Below are 25,645 nucleotides of genomic sequence, written 5' to 3'. Positions count from 1 at the left end.
ACTTCATATCATTAAGGTGTATTATTTTGATAAAAAAATTATCTTTTACCATGACTTCAATCTTGGATGGCTTTGATTAGTCCCATCTTCCTTCTGTTGCCCATTTGTACTTGTCTGTTCTTGACTGCCAACAATATTTAACCAAATGTCTTCTTCTCTTTAATTGAGCTGCTTATTAGAAATTTTAGGTCATCTCCATGACCCGAAGGAGGACCTATTGTCATCATGTATCATCCTTCATCGTGGGCTGTCTGTCGTGCGTGAACTTTTCATTCAAACAAATTCTTCTCAATAACAGAAAAGCCAAGGGTACTTATATTTAGCCTGTGACAAGTTGGCATGACCAAGTTTGTACAAATTGATGACCTTGACCGTCATTCTAGGTCACGGGGGTTATATAGGCTAAAATCTTTAAACAATTTCTTGTGAATAAATAAGAGGCCTAGACACCTGGTATTGAGTCTGGGATATGCTGGGATGAAGGCCTACCAATTTTGTTTGAACAAATGACCTTGACCTTCATTCAAGGTCATAGGGGTCCAAATGGCTAAAATCTTTTAAATGGTTTATTGTGAAATATTAAGAGGCCTAGAGATCTGATTATTGGCTACTTAGTTTATTTAAATGATTGACCTTGACCTTCATTCAAGATCAAAGCTGTCAAATATAGCAGAAACTTGCAACTACTGGAGAATTTGTAGTAATTACATGATTGTTAGTTGAAGAAAAGGTAAACATTTTCAGTTTATATGATTCCTTTTGTATTGATTCAAAGTTGTTTTCCCTACTGTATACTTTGACTGCACTGTACTGTGTCAATAAGATGACTGTTTAGGCCCATGGACCCCTGGTCTGTTACTTTTTCAAAACAGAATAAAGTTACGATATGGATTTTTCAAGTTTTTGACTTAAAAAGATTATGTAGATTTTGTAACCTTTTTGCTCTCCCAACCGCAAATGGTTGAAATCTTAAAAGCAGTTATTTTGTGATTAGTGATTTTGTGAATTTGTTGAATTTCAAATATTGTCTTCATCTCTGAAAGGACCAAAAACATATGTTCTTTGTCAAAACGAATGTATGTGGGAAAACTATGTGGAAAAAATTATTTGTGTATGTGTTTATTTTATTAGAATTTATGTTTTTTAGCCTTGATAAAAATACTTGTTCTAGAGATATCATTAAAATAAAGGTTTATACTTAAAATACTTGATAGTATAAATTAGTCTTACACTAAATAAAATTTGTATTTATAAATGTATAGCTGAATAGGTCAGCTATTTGAGAAGTCCCTTTTAATATATAGCTGATATATTGATGTCACTGAATATTTACTGATTAAGCAAATTGTAAAGTCTTAAAATATTCAGTAAACAATAAAATGATATACATGTACTGTATTTGACCTAATTATTGGCATTGCCTAGGGTGCTTAAAACATTGAAAAAAATAAGGGGTACAATTTAATTTAAAACATCATATTTAATAGAAACAAATTTGGTTCAGCCTTTCCTAGAATTATGGCACAAAGTAGGCCAAATCAATTTGCACAAAACAATTAGATGCAGAAATTATTGGTTTTCATATTTTTGTCTGCATTAATTTGAAGTCAATGAAAATGAAATTTCAAAAAGTTAGAGGGGCATTTATAGGAATGGAGGAACTTATTGGGTGGAATATGGTAAAGATATACCTTTTACGTTAATTATGGTATTGAATTAGTTTAAAGTGAATGAAATATTATGTTTGATCCATTTACTAAGGTGATGTGAGTTGTATAAGCCCTTTTGGCCTTTTTTTTATTTCAGTAATTTTCATTTAGTTTGGTTTTAAAAAATTTCATTGATTTTTCAGGTACTATGTTTATGATAACAGTAGTGAATCCAATATGCAACTCACATTAAGGATTGAAGAACTGGAAAAAAGAATATTAATTGAGAAAGACATTGAGAAGTTGCAAGAGACAGTTAAATTACTAGAAAGTAAAACTGAAGATCTAGAATCAACGCATAAAAAATTGAAGGAAGCAGCTGACATCTTAGATCCACATGTAAAAGACATGGATAGAACATTAAAGGAATTGAAACCAATGGCCAAAGAAATTGATGGAAAAGTTACAGCTTTAAAATCACAGGTTGAACATATGGAAACAACTGTCCTTGAAATGAAACCAATAGTTGAAACCTTAGAGAAGACAGTTTTTCCTTTGGAGACAAAAGTTGAAGAATTGGATGGGTCTGTTGGTACCTTGAGTCCAAAGGTACAAAACCTAGAATATCAAGTTAGTATTCTAGAACCAAGTGTTAAACAGACAGATGAAAAGGTCCGTGAGCAGTTAGAGCCAACAGTTAAGAAAATGGAACACACTGTTTCTGATATGGAACCTAAAGTGAATTCTTTGCAGGTAACAGTTGTTAGTCTGAAGCCAACAGTTAAAAATTTAGATGACACGGTTTCATGGATAAAGCCAATGGTACCTGTTTTAGATGATACTGTTAAAACATTATCACCAAAAGTGAAAACTTTAGAAGACTCAGTCCCGAATTTGGAACACAGAGTGAAGAATTTAGACCAAAAAGTTACTATATCAGAAAGTAAGTACAATGTATTTAAGATTGTTGAATGGTTATGGTATCTGATTTAAGGTTTTGCAAAACTTTGTCCTTATTTCCAAGAACATTTCTTAACTTTATTGAAACTCCTTAATTCTAAATTCTCCATAGGAAATTATTGCAAATTTAAGGAAAGTTCCTTATCTGAAGATTGTTCCCTTAACTTCTGTGATGCTTTTCTATGGAGAATTTTAAGTCTATAGGGAATGTCTGTGTACCTATTTTTACACTGTTCTACAATTCTATTCAAAATTAGGTTTACTGTATAAGGGCACTGTATTTTAGATGTTGGACCCATAGTAATCATGGTGTCAGTCCATCAGTCCATCCACGATTTGGTTTTCGGAGACTTCCTCGATTGTTTTGAAACTTCACATGGTGATATCTGATAGTCTTTAGATATGCTATAAGGGTTTATTTTTTAACTAGTAGATCTAAGATGGCCACCATGACCCCTTTACCTTGACTCACTAAAAGGATTAAAATTTTAATTTTGTCCAATTTCAATGAAAATTGGTATATAGGGTTTTTTGTGGACACTGAATCATGATTGAAGATAAATTCATTGCTGTTTGTTGTAGCTTTGACTGAAGATGTCACCAAACTTAAGGCAACTACGCAAGATATGCAGAACCATTTGAGTAATCTTGGTGAATATTCCTGGAAAAATCTTCCAGAGAGTAAAAACCGGATAGACAGCCTGGAAATGTCATCAAAATCTACCAATACATTGATATGTAAGTGGAGGGCACTCACTGTTAAGGTCTGTACAATGTCAGTCAAGGTCATTTGAATATAAAGGTTATATGTTTTGTTACGAACGATGTACTGATTTTTTTTTTTTTTTTTTAATAATTTTATGATTTGGGTTAAAAAATAATGTAAAAAACTCAACAAATGTTACTCTGATGGATTTTATTTTCAGTTAATATTAAGTTTATGATTAAAGGTAAAAAAAAACTTTTTTATTGCACAAACGTAAAATATACGTTCAAAGGTCATGGTTTATTTTGTTGTGATTTCCATGACAAAGATGTTAATTGTACATATTTTCTCACATTATGATTAGTTAATTCATATATTTTGGCGACATATTTATACTTCAGATCTCCAGCTGTTTTTACCTTCTGTCTGTGTCCTGATCCCTACATATGTCTGTCCTACAGATCTCCAGCTGTTTTACCTTCTATCTGTGTCCTGATCCCTACTTATGTCTGTCCTACAGATCTCCAGCTGTTTTACCTTCTGTCTGTGTCCTGATCCCTACTTATGTCTGTCCTACAGATCTCCAGCTGTTTTACCTTCTGTCTTTGTCCTGATCCCTACTTATGTCTGTCCTACAGATCTCCAGCTGTTTTACCTTCTGTCTGTGTCCTGATCCCTACTTATGTCTGTCCTACAGATCTCCAGCTGTTTTACCTTCTGTCTGTGTCCTGATCCCTACTTATGTCTGTCCTACAGATCTCCAGCTGTTTTACCTTCTGTCTGTGTCCTGATCCCTACTTATGTCTGTCCTACAGATCTCCAGCTGTTTTACCTTCTGTCTGTGTCCTGATCCCTACTTATGTCTGTCCTACAGATCTCCAGCTGTTTTACCTTCTGTCTTTGTCCGGATCCCTACTTATGTCTGTCCTACAGATCTCCAGTTGTTTTACCTTCTGTCTGTGTCCTGATCCCTACTTATGTCTGTCCTACAGATCTCCAGCTGTTTTACCTTCTGTCTGTGTCCTGATCCCTACTTATGTCTGTCCTACAGATCTCCAGCTGTTTTACCTTCTCTGTCTGTTCCTGATCCCTACTTATGTCTGTCCTACAGATCTCCAGCTGTTTTTTACCTTCTGTCTGTGTCCTGATCCCTACTTATGTCTGTCCTACAGATCTCCAGCTGTTTTTACCTTCTGTCTTTGTCCTGATCCCTACTTATGTCTGTCCTACAGATCTCCAGCTGTTTTACCTTCTGTCTGTGTCCTGATCCCTACTTATGTCTGTCCTACAGATCTCCAGCTGTTTTACCTTCTGTCTGTGTCCTGATCCCTACTTATGTCTGTCCTACAGATCTCCAGCTGTTTTACCTTCTGTCTGTGTCCTGATCCCTACTTGTATATCCTACAGATCTCCAGCTGTTTTACCTTCTATCTTTGTCCTGATCCCTACTTATGTCTGTCCTACAGATCTCCAGCTGTTTTACCTTCTTCTGTCTGTGTCTGATCCCTACTTATGTCTGTCCTACAGATCTCCAGCTGTTTTTACCTTCTGTCTGTGTCCTGATCCCTACTTATGTCTGTCCTACAGATCTCAGCTGTTTTACCTTCTGTCTGTGTCCTGATCCCTACTTACGTCTGTCCTACAGATCTCCAGCTGTTTTACCTTCTGTCTGTGTCCTGATCCCTACTTATGTCTGTCCTACAGATCTCCAGCTGTTTTTACCTTCTGTCTTTGTCCTGATCCCTACTTATGTCTGTCCTACAGATCTCCAGCTGTTTTTACCATCTCTCTGTGTCTTGATCCCTACTTATGTCTGTCCTAGAGATCTCCAGCTGTTTTACCTTCTGTCTTTGTCCTGATCCCTACTTATGTCTGTCCTACAGATCTCCAGCTGTTTTTACCTTCTGTCTGTGTCCTGATCCCTACTTATGTCTGTCCTACAGATCCTCCAGCTGTTTTACCTTCTGTCTGTGTCCTGATCCCTACTTATGTCTGTCCTACAGATCTCCAGCTGTTTTACCTTCTGTCTGTGTCCTGATCCCTACTTATGTCTGTCCTACAGATCTCCAGCTGTTTTACCTTCTGTCTGTGTCCTGATCCCTACTTATGTCTGTCCTACAGATCTCCAGCTGTTTTACCTTCTGTCTGTGTCCTGATCCCTACTTATGTCTGTCCTACAGATCTCCAGCTGTTTTACCTTCTGTCTGTGTCCTGATCCCTACTTATGTCTGTCCTACAGATCTCCAGCTGTTTTACCTTCTGTCTGTGTCCTGATCCCTACTTATGTCTGTCCTACAGATCTCCAGCTGTTTTACCTTCTGTCTGTGTCCTGATCCCTACTTATGTCTGTCCTACAGATCTCCAGCTGTTTTACCTTCTGTCTGTGTCCTGATCCCTACTTATGTCTGTCCTACAGATCTCCAGCTGTTTTACCTTCTGTCTGTGTCCTGATCCCTACTTATGTCTGTCCTACAGATCTCCAGCTGTTTTACCTTCTGTCTGTGTCCTGATCCCTACTTATGTCTGTCCTACAGATCTCCAGCTGTTTTACCTTCTGTCTGTGTCCTGATCCCTACTTATGTCTGTCCTACAGATCTCAGCTACAGATCTCCAGCTGTTTCTACCTTCTTCTGTCTGTGTCCTGATCCCTACTTATGTCTGTCCTACAGATCTCCAGCTGTTTTACCTTCTGTCTGTGTCCTGATCCCTACTTATGTCTGTCCTACAGATCTCCAGCTGTTTTACCTTCTGTCTGTGTCCTGATCCCTACTTATGTCTGTCCTACAGATCTCCAGCTGTTTTACCTTCTGTCTGTGTCCTGATCCCTACTTATGTCTGTCCTACAGATCTCCAGCTGTTTTACCTTCTGTCTGTGTCCTGATCCCTACTTATGTCTGTCCTACAGATCTCCAGCTGTTTTACCTTCTGTCTGTGTCCTGATCCCTACTTATGTCTGTCCTACAGATCTCCAGCTGTTTTTACCTTCTGTCTGTGTCCTGATCCCTACTTATGTCTGTCCTACAGATCTCCAGCTGTTTTACCTTCTGTCTGTGTCCTGATCCCTACTTATGTCTGTCCTACAGATCTCCAGCTGTTTTTACCTTCTGTCTGTGTCCTGATCCCTACTTATGTCTGTCCTACAGATCTCCAGCTGTTTTTACCTTCTGTCTGTGTCCTGATCCCTACTTATGTCTGTCCTACAGATCTCCAGCTGTTTTACCTTCTGTCTGTGTCCTGATCCCTACTTATGTCTGTCCTACAGATCTCCAGCTGTTTTACCTTCTGTCTGTGTCCTGATCCCTACTTATGTCTGTCCTAGAGATCTCCAGCTGTTTTACCTTCTGTCTTTGTCCTGATCCCTACTTTTGACTGTCCTAGAGATTGCCAGCTGTTTTACCTTCTGTCTGTGTCCTGATCCCTACTTATGTCTGTCCTACAGATCTCCAGCTGTTTTACCTTCTGTCTGTGTCCTGATCCCTACTTATGTCTGTCCTACAGATCTCCAGCTGTTTTACCTTCTGTCTGTGTCCTGATCCCTACTTATGTCTGTCCTACAGATCTCCAGCTGTTTTTACCTTCTGTCTGTGTCCTGATCCCTACTTATGTCTGTCCTACAGATCTCCAGCTGTTTTACCTTCTGTCTGTGTCCTGATCCCTACTTATGTCTGTCCTACAGATCTCCAGCTGTTTTACCTTCTGTCTGTGTCCTGATCCCTACTTATGTCTGTCCTACAGATCTCCAGCAGATTCTCCCTGCTACTTTCTGTCCTACAGATCTCCATGTTTTCCTTCTGTCTGTGTCCTGATCCCTACTTATGTCTGTCCTACAGATCTCCAGCTGTTTTTACCTTCTGTCTGTGTCCTGATCCCTACTTATGTCTGTCCTACAGATCTCCAGCTGTTTTTACCTTCTGTCTGTGTCCTGATCCCTACTTATGTCTGTCCTACAGATCTCCAGCTGTTTTACCTTCTGTCTGTGTCCTGATCCCTACTTATGTCTGTCCTACAGAATCTCCAGCTGTTTTACCTTCTGTCTGTGTCCTGATCCCTACTTATGTCTGTCCTACAGATCTCAAGCTGTTTTACCTTCTGTCTTTGTCCTGATCCCTACTTAAGTCTGTCCTACAGATACCTTCTATCTTGTCCTGATCCCTACTTATTCTGTCCTACAGATCTCAGCTGTTTTACCTTCTGTCTGTGTCCTGATCCCTACTTATGTCTGTCCTACAGATCTCCAGCTGTTTTACCTTCTATCTAATGTCCTGATCCCTACTTGTATATGTCCTACAGATCTCCAGCTGTTTTACCTTCCTGTCTGTGTCCTGATCCCTACGTATGTCTGTCCTACAAATCTCCCAGCTGTTTGTAAACCTCTATTCTATGTCCTGATCCCTACTTATGTTATATCCTACAGATCTCCAGCTGTTTTAACATTCTGTCTTTGTCCTGATCCCTACTTATGTCTGTCCTACAGATCTCAAGCTTTTAACCTTATGTCTGTGTCCTGATCCCTACTTATGTCTGTCTAACATGATCTCCAGCTGTGTTTAAACCTTCTATCTAATGATCCTGATTCCCTACATGTATTTCCTACATAGATCTCCACGGTTTTACCGTTCTGTTCTGTGTCCTGATCCCGTACTTTTGTAATATCCTACAGATCTCCAGCTGTTTTACCTTCTGTCTGTGTCCTGATCCCTACTTATGTCTGTCCTACAGATCTCCAGCTGTTTTACCTTCTGTCTGTGTCCTGATCCCTACTTATGTCTGTCCTACAGATCTCCAGCTGTTTTACCTTCTGTCTGTGTCCTGATCCCTACTTATGTCTGTCCTACAGATCTCCAGCTGTTTAACCTTCTGTCTGTGTCCTGATCCCTACTTATGTCTGTCCTACAGATCTCCAGCTGTTTTACCTTCTGTCTGTTGTCCTGATCCCTACTTATGTCTGTCCTACAGATCTCCAGCTGTTTTACCTTCTGTCTGTGTCCTGATCCCTACTTATATCGTCGTCCTACAGATCTCCAGCTGTTTTACCTTCTGTCTGTGTCCTGATCCCTACTTATGTCTGTCCTACAGATCTCCAGCTGTTTTACCTTCTGTCTGTGTCCTGATCCCTACTTATGTCTGTCCTACAGATCTCCAGCTGTTTTACCTTCTGTCTGTGTCCTGATCCCTACCTTAGTCTGTCCTACAGATCTCCAGCTGTTTTTACCTTCTATCTGTGTCCTGATCCCTACTTATGTCTGTCCTACAGATCTCCAGCTGTTTTACCTTCTGTCTGTGTCCTGATCCCTACTTATGTCCTGTCCTACAGATCTCCAGCTGTTTTTACCTTCTGTCTGTGTCCTGATCCCTACTTATGATATCCTTGTCCTACAGATTCTCCAGCTGTTTTACCTTCTGTCTGTGTCCTGATCCCTACTTATGTCTGTCCTACAGATCTCCAGCTGTTTTACCTTCTGTCTTGTCCTGAATCCCTACTTATGTCTGTCCTACAGATCTCCAGCTGTTTTACCTTCTGTCTGTGTCCTGATCCCTACTTATGTCTGTCCTACAGATCTCCAGTCTGTTTTACCTTCTGTCTGTGTCCTGATCCCTACTTATTCTGTCCTACAGATCTCCAGCTGTTTTAACCTTCTGTCTGTGTCCTGATCCCCTACTTATGTCTGTCCTACAGATCTCCAGCTGTTTTACCTTCTGTCTGGTGTCCTGATCCCTACTTATGTCTGTCCCTACAGATCTCCAGCTGTTTTTACCTTCTGTCTGTGTCCTGATCCCTACTTATGTCTGTCCTACAGATCTCCAGCTGTTTTACCTTCTGTCTGTGTCCTGATCCCTACTTAATCTGTCCTACAGATCTCCAGCTGTTTTACCTTCTGTCTGTGTCCTGATCCCTACTTATGTCTGTCCTACAGATCTCCAGCTGTTTTACCTTCTGTCTGTGTCCTGATCCCTACTTATGTCTGTCCTACAGATCTCCAGCTGTTTTTACCATCTGTCTGTGTCCCTGATCCCTACTCTATGTCTGTCCTACAGATCTCCAGTTGTTTTACCTTCATGTCATGTGTCCTAGAACCCTACTTATGCCTGTCCCCTACAGATCTCCAGCTGTTTTACCTTCCTGGTCTGTTTCCTGATTACCCTTCTTAAGTCTGTCCTACAGAGATCTCCAGCTGTTGTTACCTGTCCTATCTCCCCATGTGTCCTGACTCCGTACTTATGTCTGTCCCTACAGATCTTCCAGCTGTTTTTAACCTTCTGTGTCTGTGTCCCTGATCCCTACTTATTCTGTCCTACAGATCTCCAGTTGTTATTACCTTCTGGCCTGTTCCCTGATCCCTACTATGTCTGTCCACAGATCTCCAGTTGATTTTTAACACTTCTGTCCTGTGTCCCTGATCCCTACTTAAGTCCTTTTCCTATACAGATATCCACTGTTTTACCTCTGGCTGTGTTCCTATACCTACTTATACCTGCCTACAGATTCCAACCTGTTTTTATACCTTCTGTACTGGTCCCTGATCCCTACTTATGTCTGTACTACATATCTCCAGCTGTTTCTATTATTAACCTCTTTCTGACTGTGGTCCTGATCCCTACTTATGTCTGTCCTACAGATCTCCCAGCTGTTTTTTTACCTTCTAAATCTGTGTCCTGAACCCTACTTATGTCTGTAACTACAGATCTCCAGCTGTTTTACCTTCTGTCTGTGTCCCTGATCCCTACTTATGTCTGTCCTACAGATCTCCAGCTGTTTTACCTTCTGTCCCTAGTGTCTTGATCCCAACTTTATGTCTGTCCTACAGATCTCCAGCTGTTTTACCTTCTGTCTGTGTCTGATCCCTACTTAAGCTGTCCTATTTTTTTTTTTTTTGTCCTTCTGATCCCTGAGATGTCCCTGATCACCTACGTATGACTGTCCTACAGATCTCCAGCTGTTTTACCTTCTGTCTGTGTGTCCTGATCCCTACTTATGTCTGTCCTACAGATCTCCAGCTGTTTTACCTTCTGTCTGTGTCCTGATCCCTACTTATGTCTGTCCTACAGATCTCCAGCTGTTTTACCTTCTGTCTGGTCCTGATTTCCCTACTTATGTCTGTTCCTACAGATCTCCAGCTGTTTTTACCTTCTGTCTGTGTCCTGATCCCTACTTATTGGTCTGTCCTACAGGATCTTCCAGACTGTATTTAAAACCTTCTGTCTGTCTGTGTACCAGATCCCTACTTTTATGTCTGGTCCTACCGATCTCCAGCTGGTTTTAACCTTCTGTCTAGAGTCCAAGATCTCTACTTATGTCTGTCCTACAGATCATCCAGCTGTTTTTAAAACTCTGTCTAATGTCCTGTCCCTACTTTATGTCTGTAAACTACAGAGTTTCCAAGCTGTTTTATCCTTCTACCACCGGTTCCTGATCTCTACTTATGTCTGTATCATGCAGCCTCTTCAAGCTATTTTACCTTCTTATGTCTGTTCCACTGAGCCCTATCTTATGTCTATCCTGAACAGATCTCCAAGCGTTTTTACCTTCTGTCAGTAGTCTGTCCACTGATTCTCCCAGCTGTTTGACCTTCTGTTTGTGTCCTGATCCCTACTTTAATATGTCTGTCTTACAGACCTCCATCCAGCTTTTGTTTATACCTTCTCTCTGTGTCCTGATCGTCTATCCTACAGAAGATTTCTCCATTGTTTTAACCTTCTGTCTGTGTCCAGTGATACTACTGTCTGTCTGTTCCTGTTTTTCTCTGTTGTGTCCTTGATACTTTGACACAGTAGAGTTTGTTTCTGTTTTTATACTCCTCTTGTTTCTTATTCGATCGTTCGGCTGCTGGTGTTCTATAGGATAGCTGCCTCAGTTTCTCTTTTGCTACAGGAACTCCATTGTTTTTCTTCCTTCTGTCTATGTCTTGATTTCCCTACTTATTTTGGCTGTCTACAAATCTCCAGCTGTTTTACCTAATGCTACTTACATTTTCCTGATCCCTACTTATGTCTGTACTAAAGATCTCCAGCTGTTTTAAATTCTGTACTGTGTCCTATCCCTACTTACTGTCCTTACCTATATGACAGGTACGTTACCAAAGACAACTGATCTATCCAATGTACTGTTACCCTTACTTTTTTATGTCTGTTTACCGTATAATCCATAACAAGCATTTTAACAATATCTCGCTATAGAATCCCTATTTGTCTTATTCGATGTCTCCAGTGTTTTACTTCTACTGTGTCCTGATCCCTACTTATGTCTGTCCTATCAGATCATCAGCTGTTTTACCTTCTGTCTTTGTACTAGATCACGTTACTATTTTGATACATGATTTATAAAATTTATAACGATTAATTTTTTACATAAAAAGCTTATCAGTAGAGTAAAATAGTGTTAGAAATCACATGATTATTATCAGAATTTATATATACTTGGCTATTTCCTCGGTAAATTTTTAATGCATTTTTTTATAGTTGTTTACTAATAAAGGATACCTTCCTGAAATTTGTGTTGAAAATGCTCTACGTTTACTTTTTCATGTATGGAAAATTGACTCCTCAGTAGTGGATTTTTTTCGAAATTTATTTCAAAATGGCTGGATATTATAGTTGTAAAATTGCAGCAATTAAAACGTCGAGGTATGAAATTAATAAAATACTCTTTCATAACTGGATATGAAGGATAGGGATATTCAAGCCCTCGGGTTTTACAACATTTTGTGACCCTCTGGTCCTAGAATATCCCTATCCTCATATCCACGTATGAAAGAGTCTTTTAATATGTTTTACTATGTACAGATATATATAAAAAGGAAAGTATAAGGCTTCTCTTACCTTATTTCGAATATCAAAAACTGGCAACACAGCGAATCTTCTCGCTTGCCACGTGGTTAAGCTAAATTTGAATGTTTTATGATATGCGTGAGAGTTTCTGTCGATATGTGTATTACGTACATTGTATCTGACGGTAACGTACAGACCGACTACTAAAAAAAACCCCTTCTCATCATTTAAATGACACCGTGTGACTTGTCGACCGAACCACAAACATTGTAACACTTAGTACTAGATATCCTTTTCAAACTGTGATGTGAATTTTAGCTCTGTGGGAAAGTGGCATCTTATATAATCATGTGTATAGTAGTAGCGAATCTGTTGATGTCGTTGTGTAACATACATATTTTCAAGATTAGATCGCACCTGTCCATTTCATTGTTAATGGATGTGTCCATGCCATCAATGTAAAAGTTAGTATACATATTAAAGTTCATTATCACGAACAAACCGTGGATTTTTGATAATATATCAATTGTATGCATGATTTTATTTGTTGGTAACGTATCTAATGGCATACAAATGTATTTTGTGACAACGATAAAATGGGTGATATAAAAATATCTAAGCATTTCGTGTACCAATATTTGTCAACTCTCATTGCGTACGATAATGTCTATAATATGATAGAAAAAAAATGAAATATTTGCTCATTTGTTTATTCATAAATGATTATGAAATATATTATCGCTTAGGGGACAGTCGTAATTCTTCGTGAGGGCCATATTTAATATGTGATGATGAAAAAATCTTAATTGGTCCGAGGAACCAAAATTATTTTTCGAAGATTAAACCATTACCCTTGTCACAAGAAACAAAGATGATATACAAACATGATTTTTAAGTCCCGATTTTGATAGAGGACACTTAATAATGTAATTTGTACATTTAGTGGAGAATGAACGACGTGTCCAATGGCACTGCCCATTACCTGTATAGGGGTTTTAGTGGTCACACCTACATGTAACTGGACGCAGTGCATACTATATAGCTAGTTTGCATGCTGTTTAAATGTAGTGCACTATGGTGTAAAGGTTAGCTTACACTCAACTGTACATGTGTACATGCATGTACATGTATGTATGTATGCATGTATATATTTATATACATGTATCTGTTGTGTTTAGTTTTCTAGCCCACCATCATCAAATCGCTTTTTGTCCGTGGTCCGTGGTCCGTCCGTCCGTTAAAACAATTCTTGTTATCGCTATTTCTCAGAAAGTGCTGAAGGGATCTGATCTCAAAATTCATATGTAGGTTCCCCTAGGGCCCTAGTTGTGCATATTGCATTTTTGGGACAGATTAGTGAACAAGATGGCCGCCAGGCAGCCATCTTGGATTTTGATAGTTAAAGTTTGATATCGATATTTCTCAGAAAGTGAATGGATCATTCTCAAATTTCACATGTATAGGTTCCCTAGGTGTGCATATTGCGATTTGGGACCGATCGATCAACAAGATGACCGCCAGGAACCATTTTGGATTTTGATAGCTAAAGTTTGTTATCGCTATTTCTCAGAAAGTATTGAATGGATCATTCTCAAATTTCACATGTATAGGTTCCCCTAGGTGTGCATATTGCGATTTGGGACCGATCGATCAACAAGATGACCGCCAAGGAACCATTTTGGATTTTGATAGCTAAAGTTTGTTATCGCTATTTCTCAGAAAGTATTGAATGGATCATTCTCAAATTTCACATGTAGGTTCCCCAAGGGCCCTAGTTGTCAATATTGCAATTTGGGACCGAATGATCAACAAGATGGCTGTTAAGGAGCCATCTTCGATTTTGATATTTGAAGTTTGTAACTGCTATTTCTCTGAAAGTACTGAAGCGACCTGTCTCAAATTTTATGTGTAATATATGTTTGAAAAAGAGAAAAGATCCATCTTTCCATTGTCAGACATAGATCATTCTTTGGTGGGCGCCAATAATCTTTTGGGATCTCTTGTTACTGTGTTTTGGACACACAATTTGATATTGCTCCAACAAGAATTAATATACAGGACAACTTTCAACAGAGATTTAGATATTATATACTATCTACATGTAAAAATCTGAGTACTCGTACAACCCAAACATATAGGCCTACATGTACATATATAGCTATATACTGTATACAGTCAGTGCATATATTGTATAGGCCTACACGTAAATAGATCCCGCTCTATCTGTACATGTACATTTTATAGCGACAGTTGCTGTATCGGTGTTCCATGTACATTGTATTTAAAATATATGTGAGACGTTCAGAGTGACTTGAAATTTTAAGCGTCTGTCTGACTCAGACTGTATTGTAAAACCGAAAGCGAAAGTAGGAAAACCCTAGTTTTCTGGAAGTTGACTGGCAGGCTAACGCTCAGACGTCGCTGATACACCAGCAGGCACTTTGGTGAAAAGGAGTCATAAAACTTCATTTTTAAAATGTCAAAAACAGTTACACCACGGGATAAGATAAGAAAAGGTGGCGAAACTAATTCAAGGACAAGAGGTAAAACCATGTACATGTACAATAGGTTATATTATTAACTGATTAATGCAGCTACTATTGTTTTGTCATGTTCTGTTCACAACAATTTTGTGAATAAGATAAGAAAGGGTGATTTGGCCCAGTTAATTAATATACCAGGTACATGATTTTTTTTTCGAAAAATGTTACAAGTTGTTTAGGAGTCACTTCAAAAAGTCTCTGTAGTACATTTACAGGTGTAAGCCTGTGATTGGTCAGTTTTTATTTGACATAGTCTAGGATTGGATCATTGATAGTAACCTCCTTCCATAGAGTATTGAGAAAAAGTCAATAGGTCACCAATTACAGTTAAAACTCAAGTTTGTCGTATAGATCCCATGTTAGGTTTGTCGAAATCTAGGTGTCCTTTTCGACTTATATTTTCAAGTCATATTCAGCTATGTATGTAGATGTATTAAACCCAACTCTAATCTCATGTAAGAAAAAAACAAAAGGAAAACAAATTATTATAAACGTTACGTAGAGATTACACTTTTGGGACCCTACCAGTAGCCGTGAAGGAACAGTAGTCGTGATTTGGGAAAAAAATTAATTGTTTGCATCACATAAAACACATTATTTCCACATAAACAAAACAACACCATCATGAAGTATTCGTCAGCAGCTCCAGACCTTCGTAAATATGGATGCATAGTAGTAGAATATGCACACAATCACAAGTACTGTTATGTCACAACTACTTGTTGGGTTCCAGTAGTGAATCGTCATACAAGACAATGCACACATCATACTATTTATAAAATTGTCAAACAATGATTTAAATATTGACTGGCTGTTTAACCAATATAATAAACTGTATTTCAGATAGTATTAGCTGGCATGTCCAAAGATAAAACATATATCAACTGTTAATCATGTTTGTGTGTTTACCTTCATCTTTGTAGATTTTCCGATTCTTTGTGTTAAAGGCCCACTTACCTTTCCGAAACTATCCTTTGTCCCTACCCAGCTGTGTTTCTATTCAATGTCGGATCCCTACTTAATCTGTAGCACACACATCTCCAGCTGTTTTACCTTCTGTCTGATTCCTGATCCCTACTTATGTCTGTCCTACAGATCTCCAGCTGTTTTACCTTCTGTCTCGTCCTGATCTCCGGCATAAATTATGTCTGTCCTACCAATCTCCAGCTGTTTTACCTTCTGTCTGTGTCCAGATCTATTTAACTGTCTGTCCTACAGATCCCCCAGCTCCTTTTACATGTATTTTCTTACCTTGATCCTGATCTGACAATTCTGTGTCTTATATCTCCACTTTTTACATCCTAATCTGTCCTGTTAGTTGACGATCCTATGACCCTACTTTGTCTGTCCTTCAGTAATCTCCAGCAACTTTTCTGTCTGTGCTTAAAAGTTGTATGCTTACTGTCATGTAACTGTCAGAAAATACAGAATTTAAATGTGTTTACCTTCTGTCTGTGTCCTGATCCATACTTATGTCTGTCCTACAGATCTCATATGTTTTAAACTTCTGTCTTTGTCCTGATCCCTACTTATGTCTGTCCTACAGATCTCCAGCTGTTTTTAAGAAAATACAGAATTTAATGTGCTGTAAAATTCTTGTTTCACATAATCTATGTATGTTTATATGAAAACATATCTTAAACAAGTCACTTTGCACTGTAAAAATGTGAAATGTCTTGTAGACTACAATTTGACTTTTTGGTTTGGTCATGTATACTAGTTTGTAGAGGTAAACATCATGATTTTTGGCAATACTGCCAATTGAAAATTCAGTCTAGCTGCAATGTATCATTTGACTTTGTAAAACTAAAACCTATACATTGTAAGTATTGTAATGAGCGGACAGTTGAAGCTCAGAGTTATCCATCCAGTTAGGGGTACTTTATCCAATGATCTTCAGGTCCTCATCACTCTAGTCACAAGGTCCTGAGTGGTATACAGTATATATGTCAAACGTTTGTTTTCTGAATTAATCAGTGGCCTTTGTTGTGATTATTGATGCTATTAAAAAATAATAGAGTAAGACTCCTTTTATAATCATTTTTTTTTTATTTTATAAAACAGCAAAAGGAGATCCAGGTCATGTGCCAACATCAAGTTACATAGAATCTGAAGAAGAAGAATACAAAGAGGAGGATGCAAATAAAAGGTGGACGTCAAATAGATCTAGAGAGGATGAAAGGACGACAACTCGGCCTGTAGGAAGGGAGGTGCCTCATGGTGATAACACAATATGGAGAAAGATGAAGGATCCTGTTAGTCTCTTTATCCTGCTACAGTTCCTACTGCTACTTATAGCTTTTGGATCATTGTAAGTTATTACCAGTTCTACTTCATATCGTTATGCTGTATTATTTTAATAAAAGTATTAACTTTTACCATGACTTCAATCTTGGATGGCTTTGATTAGTCCCATCTTCCTTCTGTTGCCCATTTGTACTTGTCTGTTCTTGACTGCCAACAATATTTAACCAAATGTCTTCTTCTCTTTAATTGAGCTGCTTATTAGAAATTTTAGGTCATCTCCATGACCCGAAGGAGGACCTATTGTCATCATGTATCATCCTTCATCGTGGGCTGTCTGTCGTGCGTGAACTTTTCATTCAAACAAATTCTTCTCAATAACAGAAAAGCCAAGGGTACTTATATTTAGCCTGTGACAAGTTGGCATGACCAAGTTTGTACAAATTGATGACCTTGACCATCATTTAAGGTCATGGGGGTTATATAGGCGAAAATTTTTAAACAATATCTTGTGAATAAATAAGAGGCCTAGAGACCTGGTATTGAGTCTGGGATATGCTGGGATGAAGGCCTACCAATTTTGTTTGAACAAATGACCTTGACCTTCATTCAAGGTCATAGGGGTCCAAATGGCTAAAGTCTTTTAAATGGTTTATTGTGAAATATTAAGAGGCCTAGAGATCTGATTATTGGCTACTAAGTTTATTTAAATGATTGACCTTGACCTTCATTCAAGATCAAAGCTGTCAAATATAGCAGAAACTTGCAACTACTGGAGAATTTGTAGTAATTACATGATTGTTAGTTGAAGAAAAGGTAAACATTTTCAGTTTATATGATTCCTTTTGTATTGATTCAAAGTTGTTTTCCCTACTGTATACTTTGACTGCACTGTACTGTGTCAATAAGATGACTGTTTAGGCCCATGGACCCCTGGTCTGTTACTTTTTCAAAACAGAATAAAGTTACGATATGGATTTTTCAAGTTTTTGACTTAAAAAGATTATGTAGATTTTGTAACCTTTTTGCTCTCCCAACCGCAAATGGTTGAAATCTTAAAAGCAGTTATTTTGTGATTAGTGATTTTGTGAATTTGTTGAATTTCAAATATTGTCTTCATCTCTGAAAGGACCAAAAGCATATGTTCTTTGTCAAAACGAATGTATGTGGGAAAACTATGTGGAAAAAATGATTTGTGTATGTGTTTATTTTATTAGAATTTATGTTTTTTAGCCTTGATAAAAATACTTGTTCTAAAGATATCATTAAAATAAAGGTTTATACTTAAAATACATGATAGTATAAATTAGTCTTACACTAAATATAATTTGTATTTATAAATGTATAGCAGAATAGGTCAGCTATTTGAGAACTCCCTTTTAATATATAGCTGATATATTGATGTCACTGGATATTTACTGATTAGGCAAACTTTGTAAAGTCAAAAAATATTCATTAAACAATAAAATGATATACATGTACTGTATTTGACCTAATTATTGGCATTGCCCAGGGTGCTTAATTAATTGAAAAAATAAGGGGTGCTTAATAGAAACAAATTTGATTCAGCCTTTCCTAGAATTATAGCACAAAGTAGGCCAAATCAATTTGCAATATTATTATTAATCCATTTACAAAGGTAATGTGAGTTGTACAAGTCCTTTTGGCTTTTTTTTTATTTCAGCAATTTTCATTTAGTTTAGTTTTAAAAAATTTCATTGATTTTTCAGGTACTATGTTTATGATAACAGTAGTGAATCCAATAGGCAACTCACATTAAGGATTGAAGAACTGGAAAAAAGAATATTAATTGACAAAGACATTGAGAAGTTGCAAGAGACAGTTGAATTACTAGAAAATAAAACTGAAGATCTAGAATCAACACTTAAAAATGTGACGAAAACAGCTGACATCTTGGATCCACAAGTAAAAGACATGGATAGAACATTAAAGGAATTGAAAGCAATGGCCACAGAAATTGATGGAAAAGTTACAGATTTAAAACCACAGGTTGAACATATGGAAACAACTGTCCTTGAAATGAAACCAATAGTTGAAACCTTAGAGAAGACAGTTTTTCCTTTGGAGACAAAAGTTGAAGGATTGGTTGGGTCGGTTAGTATCTTGAGTCCAAAGGTACAAACACTAGAAGATCAAGTTAGTATTCTATTACCAAGTGTTAAACAGACAGATGAAAAGGTCCGTGAGCAGTTAGAGCCAACAGTTAAGAAAATGGAACACACTGTTTCTGATATGGAACCTAAAGTGAATTCTTTGCAGGTAACAGTTGTTAGTCTGAAGCCAACAGTTAAAAATTTAGATGACACGGTTTCATGGATAAAGCCAAGGGTACCTGTTTTAGATGATACTGTTAAAAAATTATCACCAAAAGTGAAAACTTTAGAAGACTCAGTCCCGAATTTGGAACAAAGAGTGAAGAATTTAGACCAAAAAGTTACTATATCAGAAAGTAAGTACAATGTATTTAAGATTGTTGAATGGTTATGGTATCTGATTTAAGGTTTTGCAAAACTTTGTCCTTATTTCCAAGAACATTTCTTAACTTTATTGAAACTCCTTAATTCTAGATTCTCCATAGGAAATTATTGCAAATTTAAGGAAAGTTCCTTATCTGAAGGTTGTTCCCTTAACTTCTGTGATGCTTTTCTATGGAGAATTTTAAGTCTATAGGGAATGTCTGTGTACCTATTTTTACACTGTTCTACAATTCTATTCAAAATTAGGTTTACTGTATAAGGGCACTGTATTTTAGATGTTGGACCCATAGTAATCATGGTGTCAGTCCATCAGTCCATCCACGATTTGGTTTTCGGAGACTTCCTCGATTGTTTTGAAACTTCACATGGTGATATCTGATAGTCTTTAGATATGCTATAAGGGTTTATTTTTTAACTAGTAGATCTAAGATGGCCACCATGACCCCTTTACCTTGACTCACTAAAAGGATTAAAATTTTAATTTTGTCCAATTTCAATGAAAATTGGTATATAGGGTTTTTTGTGGACACTGAATCATGATTGAAGATAAATTCATTGCTGTTTGTTGTAGCTTTGACTGAAGATGTCACCAAACTTAAGGCAACTACGGAAGATATGCAGAACCATTTGAGTAATCTTGGTGAATATTCCTGGAAAAATCTTCCAGAGAGTAAAAACCGGATAGACAGCCTGGAAATGTCATCAAAATCTACCAATACATTGATATGTAAGTGGAGGGCACTCACTGTTAAGGATTGTACAATGTCAATCAAGGTCATTTGAATATAAAGGTTATTTGTTTTGTTGTGAACGATGTACTGATATTTTTTCAACTAACTTTATGAATTGGGTTTAAAAATAAGGTTTAAAACTCAACAAAGGTTACTCTGATGGATTTTATTTTCCGTTAATATCAAGTTTATGATTAAAGGAAAAAAAACCCTCTTATTTTGCATAAAGGTAAAATATACGTTCAAAGGTCATGGTTTATTTTGTTGTGATTTCCATGACAAAGATGTTAATTGTATATATTTTCTCACATTATGATTAGTTAATTCATATATTTTATACTTTTTATACTACAGATCTCCAACTGTTTTTACCTTCTGTCTGTGTCCTGATCCCTACTTATGTCTGTCCTACAGATCTCCAGCTGTTTTACCTTCTGTCTTTGTCCTGATCCCTACTTATGTCTGTCCTACAGATCTCCAGCTGTTTTACCTTCTGTCTGTGTCCTGATCCCTACTTATGTCTGTCCTACAGATCTCCAGCTGTTTTACCTTCTGTCTGTGTCCTGATCCCTACTTATGTCTGTCCTACAGATCTCCAGCTGTTTTACCTTCTGTCTGTGTCCTGATCCCTACTTATGTCTGTCCTACAGATCTCCAGCTGTTTTACCTTCTGTCTGTGTCCTGATTCCTACTTATGTCTGTCCTACAGATCTCCAGCTGTTTGACCTTCTGTCTGTGTCCTGATCCCTACTTATGTCTGTCCTACAGATCTCCAGCTGTTTTACCTTCTGTCTGTGTCCTGATTCCTACTTATGTCTGTCCTACAGATCTCCAGCTGTTTGACCTTCTGTCTGTGTCCTGATCCCTACTTATGTCTGTCCTACAGATCTCCAGCTGTTTTACCTTCTGTCTGTGTCCTGATCCCTACTTATGTCTGTCCTACAAATCTCCAGCTGTTTTACCGTCTGTGTGCGTTGTGCACTGGTTTAAATTTTCTCCCACTCATAGACACCTCACGCCCCTTCAACAAGACTATCAAAGTGATTTGTATAAGTTCAATCAATGTAAAATAAATAAAGTTTTTATTGTATACTTATGTATATCCTACAGATCTCCAGCTGATTGTTACCTTCTTCCTGGCCTGTTGGACATTGTATAGCTACAGCCAGACTCCCACGGTCCATGTTAGACAAGGCTTTAGTCAAAGAGGTCAGACATCAACAACTGAATCAGCAAATAAATCACACAGGGTAAGTTTGGATAGAATTCTAGGATCACCGGCGATAATGGTACAAACCAGGCAAAGCTATTTACGCTCTTGAAAATGCTTTTTGACATATGTGAAGTCGTTCAGGGGAGCATACATGTGATATTTTCTCGGTGTTCAATTTCAAATATATACAAGTTGTCAAAAAAACAGTAGAGTGTTTCACCAATGCGTAGAAGCAAAATTGATATTTTATTATTCTTTGTTCTATTTTTCACGCACAGCACAGTCGGGTATGTCATATCATGGTGTAAAAGTGTAAATTTTGGATATATTCAAATAGATATATATCCAGAAATGTATATAAATAGAGATTGGCAACTCCTTCCTTGTCTTTATTGACAGGCAGAGGGACCTCCGGTTTATAGGCATTTTCCCTTAGCTAACTTCTTTTTAAGTGTATTCTTTAAAACATGATATTTTAGCATCAACACAAAGTTTAAACATTTATATCATGGTTTGATGTGATCAGTTTTCCCGATTGATGTTATTTTTATTATGATTTTTGAAAGCATGAAAATAAGCAATTTCAAAACCGGAAGTGCATTTTGTTTTATAAATATGTATGTTCAAATATTATTTTTTCTATCCAAAAACGTACTCAAACCATCTATAAATTACTGAACTTTTATAACATATTAAAGTTATTCTGTTGTATTTAACTATTTAAGAGTTTATCTAAAACCCCTAAGCATATACAGAGGTACATCTGCCGATCATAAAAATGGCGGAGTTGCCTGCAATCTCTATGTATACCCATGTCAAAGTGGAAGGCAGTTCTTTAGCAGTTTTTAAGCCTTCACAGTTTACTGAATAAGCAGTTCTTTTAGCAGTTATTTAGCCTTCATAATGCAACTGGCTGGGACTGTTAACCCTTAGCAATCCATTGGAAAAATTAGCAGTCCCTTAACCTTCACAGTCCACTAGCAGTCAGTTAGCAGTTCCTTAGCAGTTTTAGGCAGTTATTAGGCAGTTCTTAGGCAGTCTGTTTTAAAATGAACTGCCTAAAATGTCCAAATATGGCACAAGCGACTGCTTAATGTGTGAATCAAAACTGCTTAATATCTATAAATAGCTCACAAAACTGCTAAAAATAATCCAAATATGGAGCAAAACCATGAAAATACTATAATATGGTGGAAAATACACATAGACAAGTTACCCTAACTCTAAGACAAAGACTGCAGTTTTTAAAAAATAACATGCCTTCCTTGCATTATGCATTTACAGTATTCATTTTTCAGAAATTCAGAAAATAAAAGATTGAATAATATAAAACAATCCAAGTTATACACATGAATTATAATGTTTATTTTGTCATAAAAATATTTGAAAAAAACCCATCATCTATATTATACTGGGGGTGTATAAGAGTTAAATGGAAATTGAATTTGAATTTAATCAATTAAAGAAAATTACAAGTAGTTAACATAAGTTTCAAAATTGAAATGCATACTTCCTGATTATAAGCTTTTATTTATATATATGCATATAGATTGTAAGCTCATGCATCTCACCTTGTACTTTGGGGGTTTACAGCAAAACTATAGGGTTATAATCCAGTACAACATGAGAATGCATACATCCAAAACTGAAACGTTTTACCATTTCTATTCCTGGCTATACACAATGCCCTTTATACAAACACTTTAACTGTATGTATAAATGCATGTTGAAAACTACACCTCACTTATTTAGATGTCCAAAATATTCTCCAAATGGCCCAAATTATGTAGAGATAAGGGACTGTACCCGTATATACAATGCACATGTATGTTTATATGTGTACAAAATACTATTATTGGCACATACCCGGTATTTATCAATAATTTGAGAAATTGTAATAGGACTTTGATATTTTATGAATACATGTATAGAACAATGTTGATTAAACTGATCACCTTTATTCAGCTTTGAAATGTAAAAAAAAGTTTTTCTTGCTGTAGGAATTAATCATACATATTAAATTTACAATTTAATGATGTATCTTAATTCATGCACATCTTCCCTTTTGCACTTAATAACAAGTTACAAGATAACTTCACTATGTAAGTTTTATTTTGCCATGAAATTTCTTGCCTTTTTCCATTTGATATGTGAACGCTGCTCTGGTAAACTGCTAAGGCCTATAAGCAGTCACTGACAAGCAGTTTCATTGTATGATAAGCAGTCATTGACTGCTTACAAATGAAGCTAGCAGTTCAACAAGCAGTTTCAAATCTTGTATCTGGTATATATTAGCAGTTTTCAGTGACTGCTTAAAACTGGACTGCTGAGAACTGCCTAATAACTGCCTAAAAATTGTGGGACTACTACAAAACTGCCTAATAACTGCTTATATTAGCAGTTCAGTTTGACATGGGTAATTGTATGATTAGGTGACACTTCCTTGTTGAATGTTACATAAACTTCATCCTAAGGATTGGTATTAACCCTAAAGAAAACTTGTCATAATTTACGATAATCACCCGTCAGTTTTCCAATCTGGTGAACATAAATAAGCCAGAATTGAATGGAACAATAGCGTCTTAAGATTCACTATGGCTATTTTCCATAAGGAAGTCCACAAAAATTGCATTAAACCCAAAAGGTATATAGGCTATGGGCTAGGAGGGTCCCCCACCCCCAAACCCCCGAACCAATATTTTTCTGAACCTTATGACCTACTGATCACAAATCAAAATGTTAACAATTTTTGTGAAGTTCAGAGGTTGGGGAAGGGGGGGGGGGGGTTGTTGCATGTGGGAACCTCCTTGCCCATGGCCTAATACATTGCATGTGGGAACCTCCTAGCCCATGGCCTAATACATGTACTGTATATTTCATGTCAATTTTCACAATTTACTGTTTGATACATGTTCGTAGGATATTTTTTTCACGAATCATCTTTGTAACATTTGAAAGCGGAATTCACAAATTTTTACAAGGTATTAAATTTTGCGAACAAGGATTAATCAGCAAATTTAGAGAAAATAAAACCCCTGTCGATATTATTTTCTGGCGCAGTGGGAATCATCTAACGCATGGCAATTAGGACGACCGGCAGGAAATAGACGACCCAAATTATTAAAATTAACTTTGATTTATTCTAATTAAATTGTTCAAAATGTGATGATACATGTAGTATTAACAGTAAGCTAATTACTCTTCCGACACTTCCAAATCTCGTTTTAGATTTCCATTGAATAAATTAAAAAAACATTTTGGAAAAGTAGTGGGCCTTTAAGGGACTACATATTCCAAATCAAAACATAACGTTAATGTATTGTGACGATAGAGGCTGGTTTTTTCGCCATTTTCAAATTTAAGAAAAATATATATTAGGGTAAAGAAACATTAGGAAAATACTACATGTTCATTCTTTTTTTCAGCCTGTTTCAGTACTGGACAGGATACATCCCTCTACCCTAACTAACCAGATCTGTGTTGTCAGTTTCTACTTGGAGACCAAAGCCCTCCATATGCGTCTTGTTGAATCAGCCTGTTCTGGCAGCGAGCTCAGAAAAGTAAACAGAGTTAGCTCCCTTGTCTCTCTTCATGAAAACATCCCTGATTTACCTCGGTCTAAAATCTACCTAGTTTTTGTGGACTTCAATGAACGAGACATAATTCTTGAGCATCCAGAGCGAGAGATAGGAGATCTCAGAATGACCACTGTCCAGGGAGCTCGGAAAATGGGTGGTCAGTATACCTTTCAGTGTCTTGTATACCGGTATGGTTAGTCGTCAAAAGTTGGTTCAACAAAATTTCCTCTGAAAAATTGATACATTTCTTTTCAAATTTTAGCTCACCTGGCCTGACGTGCCGATGAGCTTATGTCATGGCGCCGCGTCCGTCGTCCATCTGTCCGTCAACATTTCCTTTAAATCGCTACTAGTCATAGAGTTCTGCATGGATTGTAACCAAATTTGGCCACAAACATCCTTAGGGGAAGGGAAACAGAACTTGTATAAATTTTGGCTCTGAACCCACGGGGGCAGAAGGGGTGGGGCCCAAATAGGGGAAATAAAGGTAAATCCTATAAATGGTTACTTGTCCTAGAGTTCTACATGGATTGTGACCAAATTTGGCCACAAACATCCTTGGGGGAAGGGGAATAGAACTTGTATAAATTTTTGCTCTGAGCTCCTGGGGCAGGAGGGGCAGGGCCCAATAGGGGAAATAGCGGTAAACCCAATAAATGGCTACTTGTCCTAGAGTTCTGCATGGATTGTAACCTAATTTGGCCACAAACATACTTGGGGGAAGGGGAATAGAACTTGTAAAAATTTTTGCTCTGAG

The 25,645-nt window shown here is 37.3% G+C and overlaps 1 protein-coding gene across 1 annotated transcript in view; it reads left to right on the top strand.

Moving 5' to 3' along the window:
• LOC138317486 (myosin heavy chain, clone 203-like) overlaps positions 1-25,645 on the top strand; it is an 86,825-nt gene that overhangs the window by 54,579 nt on the left and 6,601 nt on the right. Inside the window, exons 5-8 of the mRNA XM_069259184.1 lie at positions 3,192-3,347; positions 19,938-20,093; positions 21,208-21,347; positions 24,736-25,045. Coding sequence (XP_069115285.1) covers positions 3,192-3,347; positions 19,938-20,093; positions 21,208-21,347; positions 24,736-25,045 — 762 coding nt within the window. The remainder of the gene's footprint in view (positions 1-3,191; positions 3,348-19,937; positions 20,094-21,207; positions 21,348-24,735; positions 25,046-25,645) is intronic.

This window comes from Argopecten irradians, chromosome 3 (assembly GCF_041381155.1).
Source record: "Argopecten irradians isolate NY chromosome 3, Ai_NY, whole genome shotgun sequence".
Classification (NCBI taxonomy): Eukaryota; Metazoa; Mollusca; class Bivalvia; order Pectinida; family Pectinidae; genus Argopecten; species Argopecten irradians.
The sequence above is the reverse complement of the archived record's forward strand: the minus strand, read 5'-3'. Positions and strand labels throughout refer to the sequence as shown.